The sequence below is a fragment of the Bicyclus anynana genome, chromosome 10 (genome assembly GCF_947172395.1).
Source record: "Bicyclus anynana chromosome 10, ilBicAnyn1.1, whole genome shotgun sequence".
Taxonomy (NCBI): Eukaryota; Metazoa; Arthropoda; class Insecta; order Lepidoptera; family Nymphalidae; genus Bicyclus; species Bicyclus anynana.
This window is the reverse complement of record NC_069092.1, coordinates 4,056,863-4,078,193: the sequence shown is the minus strand read 5'-3', so window position 1 is coordinate 4,078,193 and position 21,331 is coordinate 4,056,863. Positions and strand designations below refer to the sequence as shown.

Genomic DNA, 21,331 nt, shown 5'->3' with positions numbered 1-21,331 from the left:
ACTCCAACGACCAGCGGTCGTGCGACAGACATGACAGATCGGATGATCGGTCATTTTCTGAGATAATCGAAAATAATCCAACAAAATCGCTTAAAAAAATAGTTGCCCTGCATAAATTAATTTAAAAGATGAACTCCGTATGCGTATTTTGTCTCAAACTCAAATACCTAATTATTATCTATCTATCTACTTAAACCAACGACGTACAGATTGTACCAATAAAATTAGGTTGGTACCTACCTATCTTTGCAAATATTTTTGAAAATACATTAATTTTAGTATGTATGTATTACTTAGATACTCGTATGTTTACGTAGGTCGGCCTTTAATACTTACCTACAGTTTTAGCTGCGATTCGTATTTAAGCCTCGCTCACTCAACAATGCTGTCTGCAAAACATACAATTACGTGAATTAAAATTCATAGCCCCAAAGCGTAACATGGGCTATATACATAACAAATTAGTGATTACACTTGTGTAAGAGTAAGTAGGTAAATGGCTAAGTGCATGTATGTATAGACATAACAGTAGGTAATAATGTAATACTTAGATAATTTTCATTTACCTTTCCATGACTTCATCTAACGGTTTTTACATGGCGTTGTACCGGCCAAATCGATTAGCGAGGTACGTCTTTGCCGATGGGTGGTACCTTGCCACGGCCAACGCCACCAGAACAGACCTGAGCCAATTTAGAAAACAGGAAATTCTAAACTCGAACCCACGACTTCTATAATGATTACCACAACATTACCAACTGAGATATTGTCTCATAGTACTTAAAGACCTCATTATGAAATTAATAATAAGGAAAGGGAAAATGTCGCTAGTGGGTGGCGGTTCGAAAAAATCCACAACTCTAAGGATTCCCAAGGAGGGTTGACGTCAGGCAGGCGGCCGGTCACAAAAATTACTAGCCAAAACATTTAAAAAATATGTCAATACAAGGAACCGGATTTTGTGAGAAGGTTAGGGCGTACCCCCTAGGCGACGCGCAGGTGCAGCACCCGGCGCCTGTGGGAAATGGACAAGGGTTGTTGCATCATGGACGGGTGCGACGTAAGAAGCAAGTCCGGGAAGTAAGAATGAGGATGGTAAGCTGGAATGTAGGAACTATGACTGGGAAAGGGAGAGAGCTAGCGGATGTTTTAGAAAGGAGACGTGTGAACATTGCTTGTTTGCAAGAAACGAGATGGAAGGGTTCAAAAGCTAGAGAAATCGGAATGGGTTTTAAATTTTTTTACTGCGGGAGTGATGGCAAAAGGAATGGGGTTGGTGTAGTGTTAGATAATGAGTTGAAAAAATGTGTGACAGATGTAAATAGAGTTAATGATCGAATTATAGTAGTCAAACTAATTATAGAAAATGTAATGTCCAATATAGTAAGTGTATATGCGCCTCAAACAGGTTGTGATGATGCGACGAAAGAGAAGTTTTGGAATGATTTTGACGGAGTTATGATAGCTATCCCCAATAATGAAAAGGTCTATATAGGGGGAGATTTTAATGGTCATGTAGGAAGACTCAATGAAAGTTATGAGAGAGTACATGGAGGTCGGGGCTTTGGAAACCGTAATCGGGAGGGAGAAAACCTGCTGCAGGGAGCCACGGCTTTTGATCTGGCAGTAGTTAATACATTCTTTGAAAAACAGGATCAACATTTGATAACATAATAAATTTGATAAAAGTGGGAATCATAATACACAAATTGACTATTTTCTTATAAGAAGAGACCATATTAAAGAAATTAAAAACTGTAAAGTCATACCGGGGGAACCTTTAGTATCACAACACCGACTTTTACTTATGGAAATAAAAATTAAAATCCAAAAGTCTATGCCTAAGCCTAAGACCCTGCCTAAAATAAAATGGTACATGTTAGAGAAAGAGGAGTGTGTGAAAGAGTTTCGAAAAAGAGTGGTAGACAAAATGATTGACATGGATGACCTTAACAATAAATCGGGGAATGAATGCTGGAATAAAATAGCTTTGTGCATGAGGAGTGAGGCAAAGAATGTTTTTGGAGAGACTAAAGGTAAAAGTATGATAGCTAAAGACACATGGTGGTGGAGTAAGGATATACAAAATATACTGAAAGAAAAGAAGGATGCATTTAAGGATTGGAAAAATGTGAGTGATTATGACGGCAATTCGAAAGAGATTAAAAAGAATGTTTACGTGGAGAAGAAAATGAAAGCGAAAAAAGCGGTTGCTATTGCAAGGGGAAAAGTAAACAGTAAATTGTATGAGTCCCTAGATTATCCCCAAGGGCAAAAAGACTTATTTCGCCTAGCAAAAGCGAGAGAAAAGAATGCAAGGGATATAGTACATGTGAAATGCATAAAAGATGATGCCGGAAAGGTTTTGACAAATGACGAAGAAATAAAAGGTCGGTGGAAGGAATATTTTAAAAAGTTGATGAACGAAGAGAATGACTGGAATCGCGAATTAGAGAATGTATGTGCCTGAAAGTGGATGGATGGAAATGGCTGACTTTATTTTTCAATAAGTTGTTGCACGAAGAGTCAATCCCGGAAGAGTGGTCCAGCAGTTCGTTGGTGCCCATATTTAAGAATAAGGGTGATGTCCAGAATTGCAACAACTATCGAGGAATAAAGCTCATGTCACATACTATGAAGATTTGGGAGAAAGTGATAGATAAGAGAATAAGAGAGGAGAGTGAGGTTACTCTAAATCAGTTTGGGTTTATGCCAGGACGGGGTACAACTGATGCTATTTTCGCTTTGCGTCAACTGTGTGAGAAATACAGGAATGCACAAAAGAATCTCCACATGGTGTTTGTTGACTTAGAGAAAGCGTATGACAGAGTACCCCGTGAGGTTGTATGGTGGGCTATGAAGGTGAAGAAAATACCTGGGAAGTATGTTAGAATAGTGAAAGAAATGTATAGAGATGCATGCACGAGCATACGGTCAGAAGCTGGTGTTACTGACAAGTTTCAAGTGGAGGTGGGCTTACACCAAGGATCGGCTTTAAGCCCCTATTTGTTTCTCCTAGTAATGGATGCTCTGACATCAGACATACAGGAAGAAGCACCTTGGTGTATGCTGTTCGCCGATGATATTGTACTTGTCGGAGAAAACGCATCTGAGGTACAGAGCAGACTGGGAAAATGGCAGGAGAAATTGGAAAGTGTTGGTCTACGAATCAGTCAAACGAAAACTGAATACTTATTCTTGGACTTTGGCGGTACATCTCAATCTTCCAAAATTGCCTTAAATGATGTAACCCTACCAGCTTGCTCCGATTTTCGGTACCTCGGGTCGCTTTTTCAAAACGATGGCAATGTGGACCGAGATGTAAAAAGTAGAATGAATGCGGGATGGATGAAATGGCGACAGGTCTCAGGTGTACTATGTGACCCGCGAATGCCTCTTAGACTTAAGGGTAAAATATACAAAACGGTTGTAAGACCTGTCGTGCTGTATGGATCAGAATGTTGGGCGGTGAAAGGGATGGATAGTAAACGAATGCATGTGAACGAAATGCGTATGTTGAGATGGATGTGTGGTGTGACAAGAATAGATAAAATAAGGAATGAGTATATAAGAGGAAGTCTGAAGGTGGCGCCAGTGACAGAAAAATTGAGGAGTAGAAGGTTAGCTTGGTATGGACATGTAATGCGTAGAGAGGAAAGTCATATTACTAGAAAAATGTTGAATGTGCAAGTGGAAGGTCATAAGAGGAGAGGAAGGCCAAAGAAGAGATGGTTGGATTGTGTGAAAGAGGACATGTGTGTAAAAGGAGTGGATGATGAGTTGACGAGTAATAGAAACGAATGGAAAAGATTGACATATTTTTCCGACCCCACTTAAGTGGGATAAGGGTAAGGAGATGATGATGAAATTAGTAGGGAGATATAGTAATTGTATGTTCATATACATCTGTTTAATGCCTGTTTACACACATCACACATATTAATTCATAATCACACATGATAAACGTGCGATTTCATAATTAAAATAATTCTTCTCATAATTTTAATTTGAACACATCTCAGACACGTCGTACGTCATTTGTTCTGTCAATGTCAATCTGTCAGTGTCAAATGTCAATATCAAATTTACGGCGATTAAGAAGTCAAACTGCAAACAAAAACATTGCTTTTGGTTTTGAATTATAATTGAAAATAAAAAACCCTTTAGATTTAATTTTCAAGTGTAAATTGTGTTTAAAACAGATCAAATTAGATGCACTTTTTATTGGTATTTTAAGTACAGGCGTTTAAAACCCGTAAAATGGTTTAAAGTTTATAATCAGTGCAATTTTGTGAAACTATAGTGTTCTATCCAATTAAAATAATTAATTAAGCGTTATTCTACTGATAAAGCTGCAAACATGTCGGCGTTACTAACGGCAGATTGGTTTCAATTAGATGCTTATTATAGGTATGTATTTACATAATTGGATAAAATCCACTTATTTTTCAAGGGAGTAAAAGTCTAGTCATACCTACAACTGATCAATTCCCTGTCTTTAATCTAGAATTTAGCCATGATATGGTGTTTAAGTTATTCTTTTAAGAAATTGCATCTATAATACGTAACACTCACATTGAAACCCTTTAATTCGAATGTTGGTTTTGAATCCGAGAGCCATAGTTAACAATCTTCCCAATAAGTAGTAGCCCTATTATTTCCACAATAATAGACAAAATTGTTCAGTTATATACCTTTATCAGTGACACAGTATAGCCTTAATTTTAGCTTACTAGCATGTCAGATAATAGTCAATTTAGACAATTTCTATTTTTTACCACCCTCCACACAGTTAAGTGCTGGCTTCAAGATTAATGTTTATATGAATAGCTTGTTGTCAAGTCCTAAGCTAAAGGTAGTTCACAAAATATTTTGACATTTGCATAGTCATGCAGTGCATGTTGGAGGAAACCTGCCTGAGACTGAGAATTTCCTTAATTTTTGTGTGTGAAATCCATATTGGACCAGCGTGGTGGACCTCATTCTGAGAGGATACTCATGCTCATCAGTGAGCCGAATATGGGTTGTTAATGAAAATGATTATATTCAAATGTTATATTGTCTTGAATGCTAATGTTTGTTATTGAAATTTACAGAAAGTTTGACTTATACAACATGGTATGGTCTATGGATGAAGGACTAGGCACTATGATTGTAAGTGGAGCCCCATATGGAGGTCCAGTGGCCGTAGTGAGGGACAGAAAGTATGTGAGAAACCCTGGCACTGCTAAACCCATCATTACAATATACAACTGTGTTGGGAATATTATATCTAAGATTGTAGTGAGTATTTCAGTAAATATTTTTTGTATATCTGTCTGTAATTATTACAATTATACTTTGTTTTTAAGTCTCAATTTTTTTTGTAATATATTTATTATTTTGTCTCACCTTTTAAATATGACAAACTAACAGTTTTCATTTAAAGTTAATATTTTTGGAACATATAAAAGTTAATATTTATGAACTTTTTTTTTCCATAACTCTAGGGTTATATTCTTTAAGTTAAATTAATTAAAAATGTTTATGGAACATTCAAAAATTGAATATTTTCAGAGTAAAAAATATTTCTTTTGGAAAAAGATCGTAAATAGTGTCTCTTATTAGCATCCTTATATTATGACTTAGCAAAACTTATTCATTGATAAATATCATGAAGTAGTAGCTTACTAGTGAAATGTTTTTTTTTTTTTTATTCTTTACAAGTTAGCCCTTGACTACAATCTCACCTGATGCTAAGTGATGATGCAGTCTAAGATGGAAGCGGGCTAACTTGTTAGGAGAAGGATGAAAATCCACACCCCTTTCGGTTTCTACACGGCATCGTACCGGAACGCTAAATCGCTTGGCGGTACGTCTTTGCCGGTAGGGTGGTAACTAGCCACAGCCGAAGCCTCCCACCAGCCAGACCTGGACAAATTAAGAAAATCTCAATCTGTCCAGCCGGGGATCGAACCCAGGACCTCCGTCTTGTATATCCACCGCGCATACCACTGCGCCACGGAGGCCGTCATGTGGAGAGCCAGTTGCAATTTGTTGTTGATACTGACAGTCTAACCACTGGAATATGTTACATGCATAGTCAGAATTATTAGAATTACTTTGTATAAAGTTTTTATTTGTTGAAAAAAAATTTGTTATGCAGTTTGGCTCCTATAAGTGTACTAGCCAACACCTTCAAGTTATGGGAAATACGCCGCAACACCTTCAAGTTATGGGAAATACGCCGCAACACCTTGTACGATTGCAGATATATGTGTTGACATATGTGTTTTATAATATTCCAGTGGAACAGTGGTAATCTGGTTCACATGGGCTGGTCAGATGGGGAGCAGTTGCTGTGTGTACAAGAGAGTGGTGATGTTCTCCTGTACGACATGTTCGGAGCCTATCAGAAGACATTCAGCATGGGGCAAGAAGTCAGAGATACTAAGGTACTGCCTTCATATTGTGATATAGCAATATAATGATACAAGTGAACTAAACTCGGCTACGATTTTGGACAACAAATTGCCGTATTAGTCTGTACGCCGTAGAAGTAGGTGCGAGAGGAATACCAGCAAAATCTCTCTCATAAACTTGCTTAAAGACCTTGTGGCCTCTCTCTAGAAATGCAGCTAGTTCTATATTAGAATGAGTATCCAAAGCTGCTCTAATAGGATCTTATCAAATTTGGATAAACTGATTTAATTTGGATATTTCTTATATTTCAGGTGTGCAAAGCACAGCTGTTCTCCAACCCCCATGGCATAGGATTGGCTGTCATGACCACAACAAACCGCATGTACCTACTCAGCAATGTGTCGGACCCTAAGATACGATCTGTACCTGACATACCCAGTAAGTATTGTTGTTGGATTTCAACAAGAGGTACTGATCAAAGATACTGGACTTGCCTTCTGAATGGAAGAGGATTTTTTGTTTTTTTTTATTCTTTACAAGTTAGCTCTTGACTACAATATCAGCTAATGGTAAGTGATGATGCAATCATAGTTGGATGCAGGCCAACTTGTTAGGAGTAGGATAGGAGTAGGAGTAGGATGAAAATCCACACCCCTTTCAGTTTCTACACGACATCGCTTGGCGGTACGTCTTTGCCGGTAACGTGGTAACTAGCCACGGCCGAAAGCCTCCCACCAGCCAGACCTGGACCAGTTAAGAAAACCTCAATCAGCTCAGCCGGAGATTGAACCCATGACCTCAGTCTTGTAAATCCACCGCGCATACCACTGCGCCACGGATCCCAATATAAGAAGACCTTAAATATTTTTTAAGCAAAGCATTGGCAATATATTTACTGACATATTTAATTTTATTTTATCCAGTAAACCAGATGGTCGAAGTTTGATCGAAGTTTCTAATTCGGATTTTACGTTAATAGTATAATGTAGATGTAAAGTTTTTCTGTTTTTTTCTAAAGCCCTTATAAATTAGCAGTCTTGAACTAAATTCAGAGCCTCAATAGCTCAAGGGTAAGAGCGGTCAGATTCATTACCGAGGGGTGGTGGTTCGAGCTCCGCCCCGTTAGTCTAGTGTCGTACCCACTCCTAATACAGTCTTTCCCGTCTAGTTGGAGGAGAATGGGAAAATTGGTCATATTTAAAAGATATATTATGGCAAATATTCTTTAAAAAAAACAATTTTAAATGGTTCTTTTTTTTTGAAAATTGTATATAATTTTATAAATGTGTATAATGTATAATTGAGTTTATTTGTTTCTATTAAATTTTCAAGTCCGACTAAGCTTTACAATCAGATCACTTTTGGGTACAGAAGAGAACATTTACAGTACCTTTGATCAAGGAAAAGTATTATGTTGTCAATATTTCGTCATTCATTAACAAGAAATATTTATTTTTGTTAAAAATTATTGTTTCCAGGAGCTAATGAACCAATAAGCTCATGGTGTGTGCTCAGTTCTGGCTTAAGGTCATCAGCCGTCATCGGGTTTTTGGTCTGCAGAGATAAAGAGGTGTACAGATGCCAGCTTGGTGAATCACGAGCTGTTCTGATGGTCAGTTTTATTAGTTCTTTTTTCAACTAACTCTAAAAAGCGAAAAATAACAGTGTCCTTTATATTGATCGGCTCGAAGGCGGTGCCAAACAACAAAATAAACTTTAAGAGCCCATTTGGCCTTTAAACCTAACAATTAAAAGGATATAGGCACAATGTAATTTTTTTAGAAGCATCTTTGAAGTCGGTTAATTTTTTATGTTAAAAAGTTTTCGTTACATTTTTTATTTTAAATAATTTCAGCGTCCGGATATTAACAATACATACACCCAAATAATAACGATAGTGCCCTCACAAAATGGCCGCCACGTCGTACTCTTTACGGATTCCGGTATATTATGGATCGGCTCTTCAGATCTCAAGAACAAATACTGTGAAATTGATACTAAACTAATAAAACAACCCAAAGGACTTGTGTGGTAAGTACTCAATTTATGAAGATTAAAGCAATTTTTCAGGGCAAATGTTTGGTTGGTGAAAATGCACACAACTGAAAAGTTGGGAGGTGCATTCCAACTTTTCAGTTGTGTGCATTTTAAGAAATTAAATATCACGTGTCTCAAACAGTAAAGGAAAACATCGTGAGGAAACCTGCATACCAGAGAATTTTCTTAATTCTCTCTGTGTGTGAAGTCTGCCAATCCACATTGTATCCGTGGTGGACTATTAGCCTAACCCCTCTCATTCTCAAAGGATGTCTCATGATAATGATGAAAACCAATTTACAACCCAACAACCCTTTCAGGGTTGAACTTCAAATATTCCTAAATCACATTGTATTTCGTAAATATAACTTTTAAAAAATAAAATTAGGGACTTTCATAAAAACTTTCAACCCCTGTTTCACCCCCTTCTATTTACCTAATAACTAGAGGCGACTGACTTAATTTCCAGTGACCAATGTCGGAAATATTTCGCTGAGTTGCCATAATTATGGCCGCTGTAACAGATAGACAAACTTACTTTCCAACTTGTAATATTAGTATAGATTTTATTGTAGCAACATCATTATATACTTTTAGGTGTGGGTCACAAGCAATAGTGGGTCACTGGGACGACACAATGTACATCTACGGGTTCAATGGGTCCGTGGTGAAATACCCCTACGACGGACCCTTCCACCTCATCCAGGAGATGGACTGCGTGAGGATCATCTCCGAGATGTCGCACGAAATGCTGCAGAAAGTACCTCTGGTTGTTGAGAAAATATTCAGATTGACGAATATCGCGCCTGCCACTTATCTGGTTGAAGCTTCTAAGGAATTTCAGGTCAGTACCATATTACGAAAAAGAACACAGTGATTTATTATATAAAACTAATATCAGTTCAACATAAATCCCGCGGGAATCATGGGTTTTTTCTGGACAAAATGGTAATTTAGAATATAATTTATCTCCATTCCAGATTTACAGTATTAATCGGTATAACGTAAATAAATAAATTGCATAGATCAAACAGAGCCACTCGGAAGAAGGCTAGTATGATTGACCGCCGAGTTAGTTAAAGTCTTTCTTATGAGGTCCATATAGTTAGTGACCAAATCTATCCTTATAATAAAAATTTAACAGGTCCAATTTCTGTACTACTGAAGACAAAAATATTTATTTTTTATTATTTGTCTGTCCGTATTTTTAATGATCTGGCATAACACTGAAACTACTGAATGTATTTAAATGAATAATACGAGTACGTAGATTATAGGATTCTTTTAGTCGCGAAAATTAAATCAAAAGAATATCTTTTGATTTAATTTTAAAAAACAATAAAACAATGTCATTCAAGATTTTTCAACTACAGGGTTAAAAATGGATTGAAGTTTTAAATATAAATCGTTAATTATTGAGTTATACTTTTGTAAAATGTTTATTGGACTATTTATTATATAAAAAACATTCGAAAATATAAATAAAAGGGTGTGAAAATAGATGGTGATAGTTTACATCGATTTTTTTTTATTCGTTACAAGTTAGCCCTTGACTACAATCTCACCTGATGGTAAGTGATGATGCAATCTAAGATGGTAGCGGGCTAACTTGTTAGGAGTAGAATGAAAATCCACACCCCTTACGGCTTCTACACGACATCGAACCGGAACGCTAATATAAAATATTTGCCATATTTTTAAATATGACCAATATTCCCATTCCCCTCCAACTAGTCGGGAAAGACTGTGCTAGGAGTGGGTACGACAATAGACCAACGGGAAGGGGATCGAACCACCACCCGTCGGTGGTGACTCCGACCGCTCTTACCGTTGAGCTATTGAGGCTCTAATGGTGGAGGTCTTTGTCGGTAGGGTGGTAACTAGCCACGGCCGAAGCCTCCCACCAGCCAATCTCAAGCTATTTGTCAATCCCTCCACAGAATCGTAGCCACAAAGCAGACGAGCACATCCGGTACATAAAGGCAGACCTATCGACCGCAGTACAAGACTGCATCGACGCCGCCGCCTTCGAGTTCAACGCTGACGTACAGAAGATGCTGATCCGCGCCGCGCAGTTCGGCAAAGGCTTCATCATGGACCCCGTGCTCACGGAGCACTACGTGAGCACGTGCCGCTGGCTGCGCGTGCTCAACGCGGTCAGGGACCCCCGTGTGGCCATACCGCTCACCTTCCTGCAGTATCCTTTTAATATTCTCTTTGGTCTTGTACTATGACAAGGGGAGCCTATGAGGGGATTTTTGCAGTTAGTTGAGCGCGGCAGATAAACATAAGGCACTATACCTTGCACGTTGTTGAGTGGTTGGAGGTCCACCAAGTATCATCATTATCAACCCATATTCGGCTCACTGCTGAGCTCGAGTCTCCTCTCAGAATAAGAGGGGTTAGGCTAATAGTCAACCACGCTGGCCCAATGCGGACTAGCAGACTTCACACGCGCAGAGAATTAAGAAAATTCTCTGGTATGCAGGTTTCCTCACGATGTTTTCCTTCACCGTTTGAGACACATGATATTTAATTTCTTAAAATGCACACAACTGAAAAGTTAGAGGTACATGCCCCGGACCGGATTCGAACCCACACCCTCCGGAATCGGAGGCAGAGGCCATATCCATTGGGCTATCACGGCTCTCCCATCCACTGTCCACCAAGTATGAGCCCTTAATATTAATAATAAGCCCTTTATTCCGAATATACAAGATGAGTAATACACATTTAAATTATATTATGTCGAGTAATTCGGAGTGCCTGTTGGCATAGGCCTCCTCCAGTCTTTTCCACTCCATTCTATTTTGTGCTACCCTCCTCCAGTGGTTACCTGCAGTTAATTTGATATCGTCTACCCATCTCGTTGACTGACGTCCCCTGCTCCGTTTACCGTTTCTAGGGTACCAGTCAGCCACGGTTGTGCTCCACTTGCCTTGCTTATCTCGAATCATGTGACCGGTCCATCGCCACTTTAACTGGTCGATTCGAGATAGGATATCGACTACTTGGGTTTTCTCTCTGATATAACTGCTTTTGATTTTATCCTGCTTTTTTATACCTGACATGCTTCTTTCCATGGCTTTTTGGCAGCGTTCTAGCTTTTCTCTGTGGAGTTTAGTGAGTGCCCATGTTTCACATCCGTATGTAATAACCGGCAGTATACAGGTGTTAAAAGCTTTCCTTTTTATTGTCATGCTTAGCTCGTTACATTTCATGATTTCTTTTAGTGACCAGTACTTCTTCCAGCCGTTTGCTATTCTTCTGTTAACTTCTTTAGTTGTTTGTTCTTCATGGGAGATAACTTGTCCTAGGTAAATATATTCCTTCACATATTCCAATGGGTGGTTATTTATTTGCATAGGTATTTGAATCGAGTTAGTAAGCAATTTTGTTTTATCCATGTTCATTGAAAGGCCCACTTTTGTGCTTTCATTGTTAAGTGATTTTATCATTTTTTCAAGGTGTGTGGGATCCTCTTCAAACAAGATTATATCGTCTGCAAATCTAAGATGATTTAATTTAACACCATTTATATTTATGCCGAAGCTATCCCAGTTCAGCTTGCGGAAGATACTCTCTAAAACAGCTGAAAATAGTTTCGGTGATAAGGGGTCTCCTTGTCTTAGTCCTCTCAAAATTTTGAACTTTTTGCCTAGAGTTTCTAGCTGAATCCTAGCTTCGCTACTTGAGTAAATGTTTCTCAGGATTTTTATATATTTTGAGGGTACCCCCCCCTTAATATTAAACTAACTAAATAAATACTCAACCAGAACGTCAGATAAGGTTGTAATAGGTCAGTTAATTACTAAAAGGTGTGTATTTCGAAAATCTAACGATTTAAGCGTAATGTAATGGAAGGGGAGAGTCCCAAAGTTTTAGACCTTTTAGTTCTCGAGTTACGAGCGCGATTAATTTTTTACTTATTTTGAAGAAAATAGTCTCTTAATTAATCGCTAAAATTTTCTGACAATTTCAGTAAGCCAAAATAATAGAAATTGCTTTTAAAGTCTGTAGTTTTTTTTCTACCACTGAAAGCGATAAAAGTAAATAGCCATTTATTTCTTCCTATGATTAAACCTACTAAATGCAATCGGTCCCTATGACGCTTTATTAACTGCAAATTTAGCATCAGGGCTCTCCTACTATCATAATGTAGCTTAGCTACGGATCATCATCATCAGCCAACAGCCAATGAACGTCCACTGTAGAACATAGTAAGTAGTTTATAACACCATTGTGACGTTCCTGAGCCTCCTCCAGCTACTCCCTGCAACTAGCTTATTTTTAGGGTGTCCACGAAGAAAAGGTTAAGATCAAGGTGCAATAAGTTGAAGCTAATTAAATATGATGACAAAATTCTTAACATATAACCAGAGTTCAAAACTTAGGCGAAAGGATTCTTCTAGATCGACTAATATGGCGCCGATTGCATTGCTTGGCAGAACATATCGCGTCGTATCTACAGCTTAAAGACGGACGGACAAGGGTGCTGTCTCATTGGGCGTGTTACAAGGTAAATAATAAATATAATTTAGTAGAAATAGAACGACCTTCCTTTACATGGCTTACAGTAGAGAGAACTGACAAAAATTGACTATTTAGATTAGGGCCCTGGCTCGCTGGACATTACCCTCTGGCAAAGATTAAGAATCAATGATCTAACGCGTTTGTAAAAACTGTTGCTATAGAATCGATGTTTAATTGTTGGAATATGTTTCATCGTTTTCGTCGTGTGCTCCCTAAAAATGCCGGTTTGTGTAGTTAAATGGTATAAAAACGGCCAACAACTTGCAGTTTACTAAAATATTTAGTTACGTTTCATTTGTAAGTATTTCTACCTTAATTATATGAAATTTGTAATAAAAACAATATCTAAAAAGAATCGATGCTTCTGACGCAACAGCATCGATCAAGTAATCGAATATTCTTTGTACATATTCTGTGGATAGTCTAAGCTAATGTGTTTGTGTAAAAATTACGCGTGTGTGAATTGCGAATCAAATTTTAGTTGTGTGTAGTGTATGGACGCAACATATTATATTTCATGGTGGTAAATAATTTCGATGTGTGAGTTTACCTCGTCCCCTTCAAAAAACGATAGACAATTTTGTTGTTTCCTTGATTACGGGTGGTGCAATAGTGATGGTATAAATGATAGGGTATTTGGTGACTTGAGCTCGGTTTGGGAGGCAGAGTTGGTGATAGGATGGGCGGGCTCGTGGCGAACACGGTTGCTGATCTCTTAGCCGGATCGGCCAGTGTTCTAGAAGGAGAGAGAGAGAGAGAGAGAGAGAGAGAGATAGAGAGAGAGGGCTCAAGCTTGTCCAGACCTGCTTCGGTGGTGACTTCCCGTGAGTAGTCGCGCTGGCGACGTGAAGTTTGCACTGACTGTGACTGGGCCGCACGGCGCTGTTGCGCGCGGTATTAGAGCGTTTTTAGTGTCTTGCGTTTTTCATACGCAAACTCACTGCGGTCGTCCGCTTCCTTGTATTTTCTTATGTATTTTTAGTGTCGTGCGTACCGTCTGCATCTTTTTCCGATCCTGACGTCAGTATGCCGACGTACGCAGTGCGTATGCGTAGGAAATACGCATGACACTAAAAGCGCTCTTAAAATAACGCGGGTACCCGGTCGCGGTATGGTGACGGTCTGCCGTTATGCGCAGTCCAAGCAAAAGTACTCGGAAAGCGGTAGTACTGAACTCATCACTTACTTGCAGGTAACACAACCTCACTTGGACAATGAAAGTGCTGCGCGCGAGATTGGAGAGAAGCTGAGAAACATTCCTGGGATCTCATATTCCACCATCGCTATGAAGGCTGCTGAGAAGGGCAGAAAGGCTTTAGCTATTAAAGTAAGTTGTACGATTTATACACCATCGGTTTCTTCATACCATGTCAATGTCAATCTATGTAATGTTACGTAATGTTATTGTTATAATTTATGTAATGTTATTGTCATAATTTATGTAATGTTATTGTCATAATTTGATTAGATGTGTCAAAATAGTTTCAAATCCTTATTATCTGTTAGACACAGATAATGCAATGAATTTTATGTCAAAGGGATACAATTATTGCCCATCTATAACGAATAATTTTACTGATTAGGCAAATATAGGTAAACTGACATACTCGCCAGTTTATTCTGGAAAATTGGCCTCATGAGTTCTCCTCAATTGTCCTAATTTATGGCCAATTTTCAGCTCTGTATCATTTGGGCTTTGTTTCGAGTTTGTATGGAGACTGGGTTTCTGCTTTCAGATCTTGGAGTACGAAACTCACAGCAAACTGCAAGTTCCTCTACTGCTGACGCTGGGCGAAGGCCCCAGCGCTCTGCTGAAGGCCACGGCCAGCGGAGACACCGACCTGGTCTACATCGTGTTGCTGCATCTCAAGGAGAAGATGGGGAAACATGAATTTGAAGTGAGTTTTCCATGTAATCAATCAAATGTGTATAAAATTGAAGAAAAAAGAAAAAACATCGTGAGGAACCCTGCATACCACAGAATTTTCTTAATTCTCTGCGTATGTGAAGTCTGCTAATCCGCATTGGGCCACCTTGGTGGACTATTGGACTAACCGCTCTTATTCTGAAAGGAGACTCGAGCTCAGCAGCCGATTATAGTTTGATAATGATGATGATGATGATGATGATGATGATGATGATGATGACGATGATGATGATGATGATATAAAATTGATTTGTCTGCCATTTTAAAATAACTGTGATACTAAAACACTGTCTGTCTGTTTGTCCGGGCTAATTTTTTAACTGAAACTGAACCGATTTTAAAGATACTTTCACAGGTGCGTAGAGTAGGTTATTGACCAACATATAGGCTACTTTTTATCCCGGAAAAGTTATGATTCCTGCGGGATTGGTGAACATTTCAAACGCAGGGACCGCTAGTCTCAAATAAATGTTACAACAAGAATCAAGCACTAACATATTGTTACTTTTAAGTATATAAGCAGGATGTTAAAAAAAAGCTGTATGAAGTATGTGTTCCTTGCATACTTTACTTATATATCGATGGTTTTCTGTATGTTTTATTTCTTCCTTTTTCAGAATTATCTGTTTAGTTAATCTAATTTCATTAAAATACCAACCCTTAATACTTATTATATTAGTATATTAGTATTATACCAATACTTAATAACGAAGCAACTCTTTCCAGCTGACGATAAGAAGTTTTCCCCTGGCGCACGCGCTGTACATAAAGTACTGCGCGCGGCACAACCGCGAGGCGCTCCGCAAGGTGTACGTGCAGGAGGACGACTTCACGGGGCAGGCGGCCACTCACATCCGGGACGCGCTCGACCACACCAACCCGGGCAGCGCCGAGGCCTCGCTCATATCCGCCCGGGAGTGCTACAAGAAGGGGAAGAATGACCTGGGTAACTTCACTGTATTAGTATAGTCAAACAAACGAGTGTGTTAAAACTTCTTCCATAAATTGAAAAAATAGCGCCATCTATGAGCCTCAAGCAAAACTGCATCGCAACGGGTTCTTAAGGTTTGCTAAAAGGGTTTGTTTGAAAGTTCTCTAATAACGCCATCTAGTGGTAATTATAACAAACACTGTTTCACTATGTCTGTAGATGGCAGCACGCGCCATAAAAGTCTAGCCCAGTTACACTTTTCGTGATGCATTCACCAACCTACTGCCCAAATGAAGAGAGCATAGCGACATAAGGAGTTTCTGCACATAAAGTAAGTGTACCGGGAAGTGGCCTGGAACGGGGATAGCGACCTGAGTAACTTGACTATAATGCGTAATCCCATCAAAAACATTTTCCTCTAAAGCAAAGTTATCAAGTCTTTTATAACTTAGCTTTGATTTACTCTACACGTCCTTATGTACTCCCTAATTATATCATATTATAAATATTGTGTTCTGTTTGAATCCTTGTCTTAAGTTATCTGTAAACTACACCCTTTAGTCTCAATGTGTTTTGGCCGTTTCTTTGGGTTGCAATTTCTATTCCTAATGAGACCCCTATCCATATTCAGCACATGTGGATCTTCCTAAAATGTTGATCCAAGGAAACAAGCAACACATTTTATTAACAAGAAAAGGCTGAAGGCAATATAAAAATACTTGGAATCCATTTCTTTTGAACATCTGCCTTAATAAATAAAAGATATTATGTTGAGGCGTTCGACGACCTAGGTAGTCTGCTTGGCTTCTAAAGCTTGATTGGTTGGTTGGAGTGACTCCAGCTTACCAGTACCAGTACGTACCTACGCAAAACGCCCAACTTCAACGGCCAAGAGCGGAAAAGCCCAGAAAAGATGAAGAAGAATCAGATTCCAAGTTCGTCTCTTGTTCCAGGTGCATCAATATGCGAAGAGGCGCGCAAGCTGATCAAGCAGCAGTCGAGCCTGCAGGAGACGTACGGGGAGAGCTTCGTGGGGCTCTCGCTGCACGACACCGTGAAGAAGCTTCTTGACCACGGCGAGGTGAAGCTGGCCGACAAACTGCGCTCCGAGTACCGGATGCCGGATCGAAGGTATTGATAGACTTGTATGCCAAAGATGGACACCACGACAAATCTCGAGACAATAGAAAGATAACTGTCATATACAAATACAGGGTGCTCGGAAGTATTTCTGGTAAGTTCAAGGTGCTCTAAGTAGTACCTACTACTACCTACCGAATAATTACTTCTACGTATTTATTTTATCAACAAAGTACCCAAACATGGCCGTGCGTTAAATCTAGTATTGAGTATTTTGTATTTGATAACGGTAACGTTGTTTAAATAGATGTAATAAAAATAAGAGCTGTAAGTAAATAAAACGGCTCGCTAATAAATTTGTTCGAACTGAATTACGCCGCATTGTATCGTAGCGAGAGTCGCTATTTATTTTAATGAATTAATGTCCTGTACTTGTACATAATATGTTTTCTGTGGTTGCGGCGTTAAAGTATAACAAAATCCATATAAACTTTCGCGTTTATAATATAAGTATTGTTAAATTGTACACAGGTACTGGTGGCTCCGTATAATAGCGCTAGCCGACAAGCAAGACTGGACGGAGCTGGAAAAACTGTCAAAGTCCAAGAAGTCGCCGGTGGGCTACGAGCCGTTCGTCGACGCGTGCCTGAAGTACTGCAACTACGACGAGGCGCTCAAGTACTTGCCCAAGTGCCGCGACGATATCAAAGTCAAATACTACGTCAAAGCTGAGTAAGTTTAGATTCATAACTGTCTCAGACCAATTATAGAAGGACCTGTATCGCACTCATAGTCACGAACAAAACTTTCTGTCATTTTCTGAGGAAAATGAGCTTAGATTTGGTATATATCTGATACTAAACTAGAAGTTTTTGCCCGTTTTTTACACAATTCAATTACAAAAAAGGTATTTTTACGGAGCTCTTTAACCGACGAACACGATTACAACTATTTAACATCGATTCTATAGAGACAGTTTTTATAATCGCATTAGATCGTTGATCATATACTTTGACAGAGAAGTAACGGCTAGCGAGGCAGGTCCTATACAATAATTGGTCTGAGTTAACAGTCTATAGACGTCCAGCAGCTCCCTGCAACCAGCTTGATGTCCTCATTCCACCTAGTGGGGTTCGAACAATGCTACGCTTTCAGGCGTGGGATAACTATTCCAGCATATGGGACCCCAACGTCCATCGGCTTCTCAATATACACTGCCCATTACCACTTTTTTTTTTATTTTGCCATATATTTTATAATATGACCAATATTCCCGTTCCTCTCCAACTAGTCGGGAAAGACTGCTAGGAGTGGGTACGACAATAGACCAACGGGGCGGGGATCGAACCACCCCCCCTGATGAGTCCGACCGCTCTTACCGTTGAGCTATTGAGGCTTCAAAACTGCGCTGTCGGTTACTTAGGTTGTTTTGCGGATCTCCACATTTCCGATTCAAGCAGAGAAACTCAAAGCTCGTTCCGTCGCCCGCTGAGAGACTCTTAGCATAGACTTGGATTTGTATGTCTTTATTGGCAACATTTACTGTTCGAAGACTTTCGTCTTCAGGCATTGCTGATACATACACTGATAAACATTGGACGAAAATATGTCGCGAAGTTTCCAGAATACCGGCCAGACTAGCCCAGCATTAATAATGGCTAACTTAAGAGTCAATGATATCATGGCCAGTTTTATAATGATGTTAACATCTTCCTTCTGGGCCGTTTCCGTAATTGGCCATTTCATTGGCCGTTGTGCGTGGATCCTTTGGTATAGGTCCCCGCTGGATTTAGTCCATCCAGCCGAGCTCAATACAGAAGACTAGCAAGCCGCCCAGCAGGGTTATTATGTAACTCGGTGTACCATTCAAGTAATCAATCACTACATCGTTTTTCATATTTTCGTTTTTGCAATCTTAACGAAATTACACAATTATCGTCATTTAATCATGATATAATATGATCGTAGAAACAAAAAAACGTTACCACTTAATGTAAAATTGTGCAGTTAATGTTATTTCGTTGAAAACACAACGTTAGATGATTGCAAACACGAAAATACGATTAAAAACGATGTAGTGACTGATTACTTGAATGGTACACCGAGTTACATAATAACCCTGCAGATCATCGATAGTCTCATGGAGTGTCGCTGAGGAACCAATGTAGGTTAATGCTCGTTGCTCCGTTACGCCGCTGCATCCAAACGTAATTTGTATCGGAGTCTCGTTTTCCTCTATGCTAATGTTAACACCATGTTAACCTTTATCGAAGGTTCTACGAGGAGGCGGCGCAAGTGGCGTTCGACCAGAAAGATGACATCGCGCTGGTGTTTGTGTTGAACAAGTGTCCCGCGAGAGACTCCGCCGCGCACGCCAAGATACAGGCGCTGCTCGACCAGCTCAACAAAAAGTGAACTTTGTAGCTCAAGCCAAGATACAAGCTCTGAAATATATACAGGGTGCTGGGAAATATTTTCCCATAACTCTGGCTATATTATTCTTTACCGCAAATTAATTAAAAATGTTCAAGGGACTAAAATAAATATTTTCGGGGTAAATAGATCTTAAAATGTGTCTTTCATACGCATCCTAATAATTATGATGTAGCCACACGAAGCCAAGTTTCACGTATTTTAAAGTGCAAGTATAGCTGGATATATAAAGGAGTGTGTTACATGGATAGTCGGAATTATTTGAATTACTTTGTATGAAAATAAAAAAGGATTTTATTTTTTATTAAAAAAAATATTAATGATGCAGTTCGGCTCTGGACTCGTCAACACCTTGAATTTATGGGAAAAAGTCCCGAGAATACTGTATATATTACTTTTGTGAGATACGCTCCACGATATATCTCGAAAGAAAGAAAAATGGCGACCAGATTTGGAAATCTGTCTTTCATTGCGTTGGGACCAAAAGACTGGGACAACTTCTCAGCTATTGGTCGACGATACTTCTCTTCACCATACTATACGCCCTACTCGATGTGTAATGTTTACCAACAAAAAAAGGGTATAAATTGCTATTTTTTTTTTTTATTTATCGTGTGAAAATATAAGCTTATCTGCATTGCTTCCAAAATACTTAGTCATTATAATATCATTATTAATTATATTGAAAGTTACTATAGTTTGTAAAATAAAGTATTTATAGACTGTGACCTGCTGTGAAGATAAGGACATCGCTTATTAGAGCCACCCGGCACGCAACATGCATCTCGCAGTTAGTATTCAATTCATATGAAATTATTTACATAATATTTATTCATAAAAAACCACGACATTATCTAGTGAAGACAAATTTACCAATAACGCCGACCCGGATATATCTCTTTCAGTTTCGTTACATTGGGATGAAAGAGACAGTGATACTTCCAATTGATGGGGGGCATGTTAGGGCTACAGATCGCCTCGATCGCAAGCTGTCATGCAGCGAGGCGTTGCAGCAGACTAATTCACTAACTTTGACGTATGTTAGTTGATATACAAAATTGAGATTCTTTGTAACAAATGTCATACGGTGCTACTGACAACCCTTCATGGATTTCATACAGTACGTAGATGACATTTCTTGGTTAATTTGATGTTTTTAATATGTTGTTAACAAAGACCAAATTAGTGAATAGGCAAACTGGATGCCCGGTGGTTCTAACTAACAATGACCTTAACAGTTGTAAGAAAAACAAAGGGTTTCGTAACCCTTTGTCTTCATTACAACTGTTAAGGTTTATAGTTAACAAACATATATAGCTTGTACTGTATTTTAAGATTATTGAATGTACGCTTTTAAGTTGTAAACTACAAGTGAAAATATTCTGTAATATAAAAATTGTATTATACCTATTACTTACTTAATAACGGGCTTTTATTTTGTACTAGCTGACGCTGCACGGTTTCACCCGCGTGGTTCCCGTTCCCGTAGGAATGCGGGAATTATATATAGCCTATAGCCTTTCTCGATAAATGGGCTATATAACACTAAAAGAATTTTTCAAACCGGACCTGTAGTTCCTGAGATTAGCGCGTTCAATCAAACAAACAAACAAACAAACTCTTCAGCTTTATAATATTAGTATAGATTTTGTATAGGTATCTGTCTACCTAAGATTGAGTAATCAAATGTCACCTGATGTGACATCAATCATCTATAACAAAGCGGTTAACCTTGCAAAATACAGTCGTTAGGAATACCTATGTCGAACTTTACCAACCGAAATGGCTTTTAGGTACAAATCACTAGACCAGATATCAGTGTCGCCGAAGCATAACTTGGTGTCGAGTGTTGAAACGATGCAATATGAGACTTAAGTTATTTGTTGTCGCGTAACAAAACAACAGAGCAAAGTTGTTTTGTTAGGCGACTGAGAAAGCCTAACTTGATTCCCGAGCAAGCGAGAGATTTTATAATTCAATCATGAGAG

At 38.8% G+C, this 21,331-nt stretch overlaps 1 protein-coding gene across 1 annotated transcript; it reads left to right on the top strand.

Moving 5' to 3' along the window:
* The first annotated feature begins 4,082 nt into the window (after window positions 1–4,082).
* On the top strand, window positions 4,083–20,768 carry LOC112049615 (vacuolar protein sorting-associated protein 16 homolog). The gene is made up of 15 exons (XM_024087581.2): window positions 4,083–4,410; window positions 5,097–5,283; window positions 6,288–6,434; window positions 6,714–6,840; window positions 7,881–8,014; window positions 8,258–8,433; window positions 9,037–9,283; window positions 10,380–10,636; window positions 12,820–12,958; window positions 14,165–14,299; window positions 14,709–14,870; window positions 15,626–15,845; window positions 16,784–16,961; window positions 17,442–17,642; window positions 19,184–20,768. The coding sequence occupies exons 1-15, from the start codon at window positions 4,361–4,363 to the stop codon at window positions 19,323–19,325; spliced, it is 2,502 nt and encodes an 833-aa protein (XP_023943349.1). The 5' UTR covers window positions 4,083–4,360; the 3' UTR covers window positions 19,326–20,768.
* The last annotated feature ends 563 nt before the right edge of the window (window positions 20,769–21,331 follow it).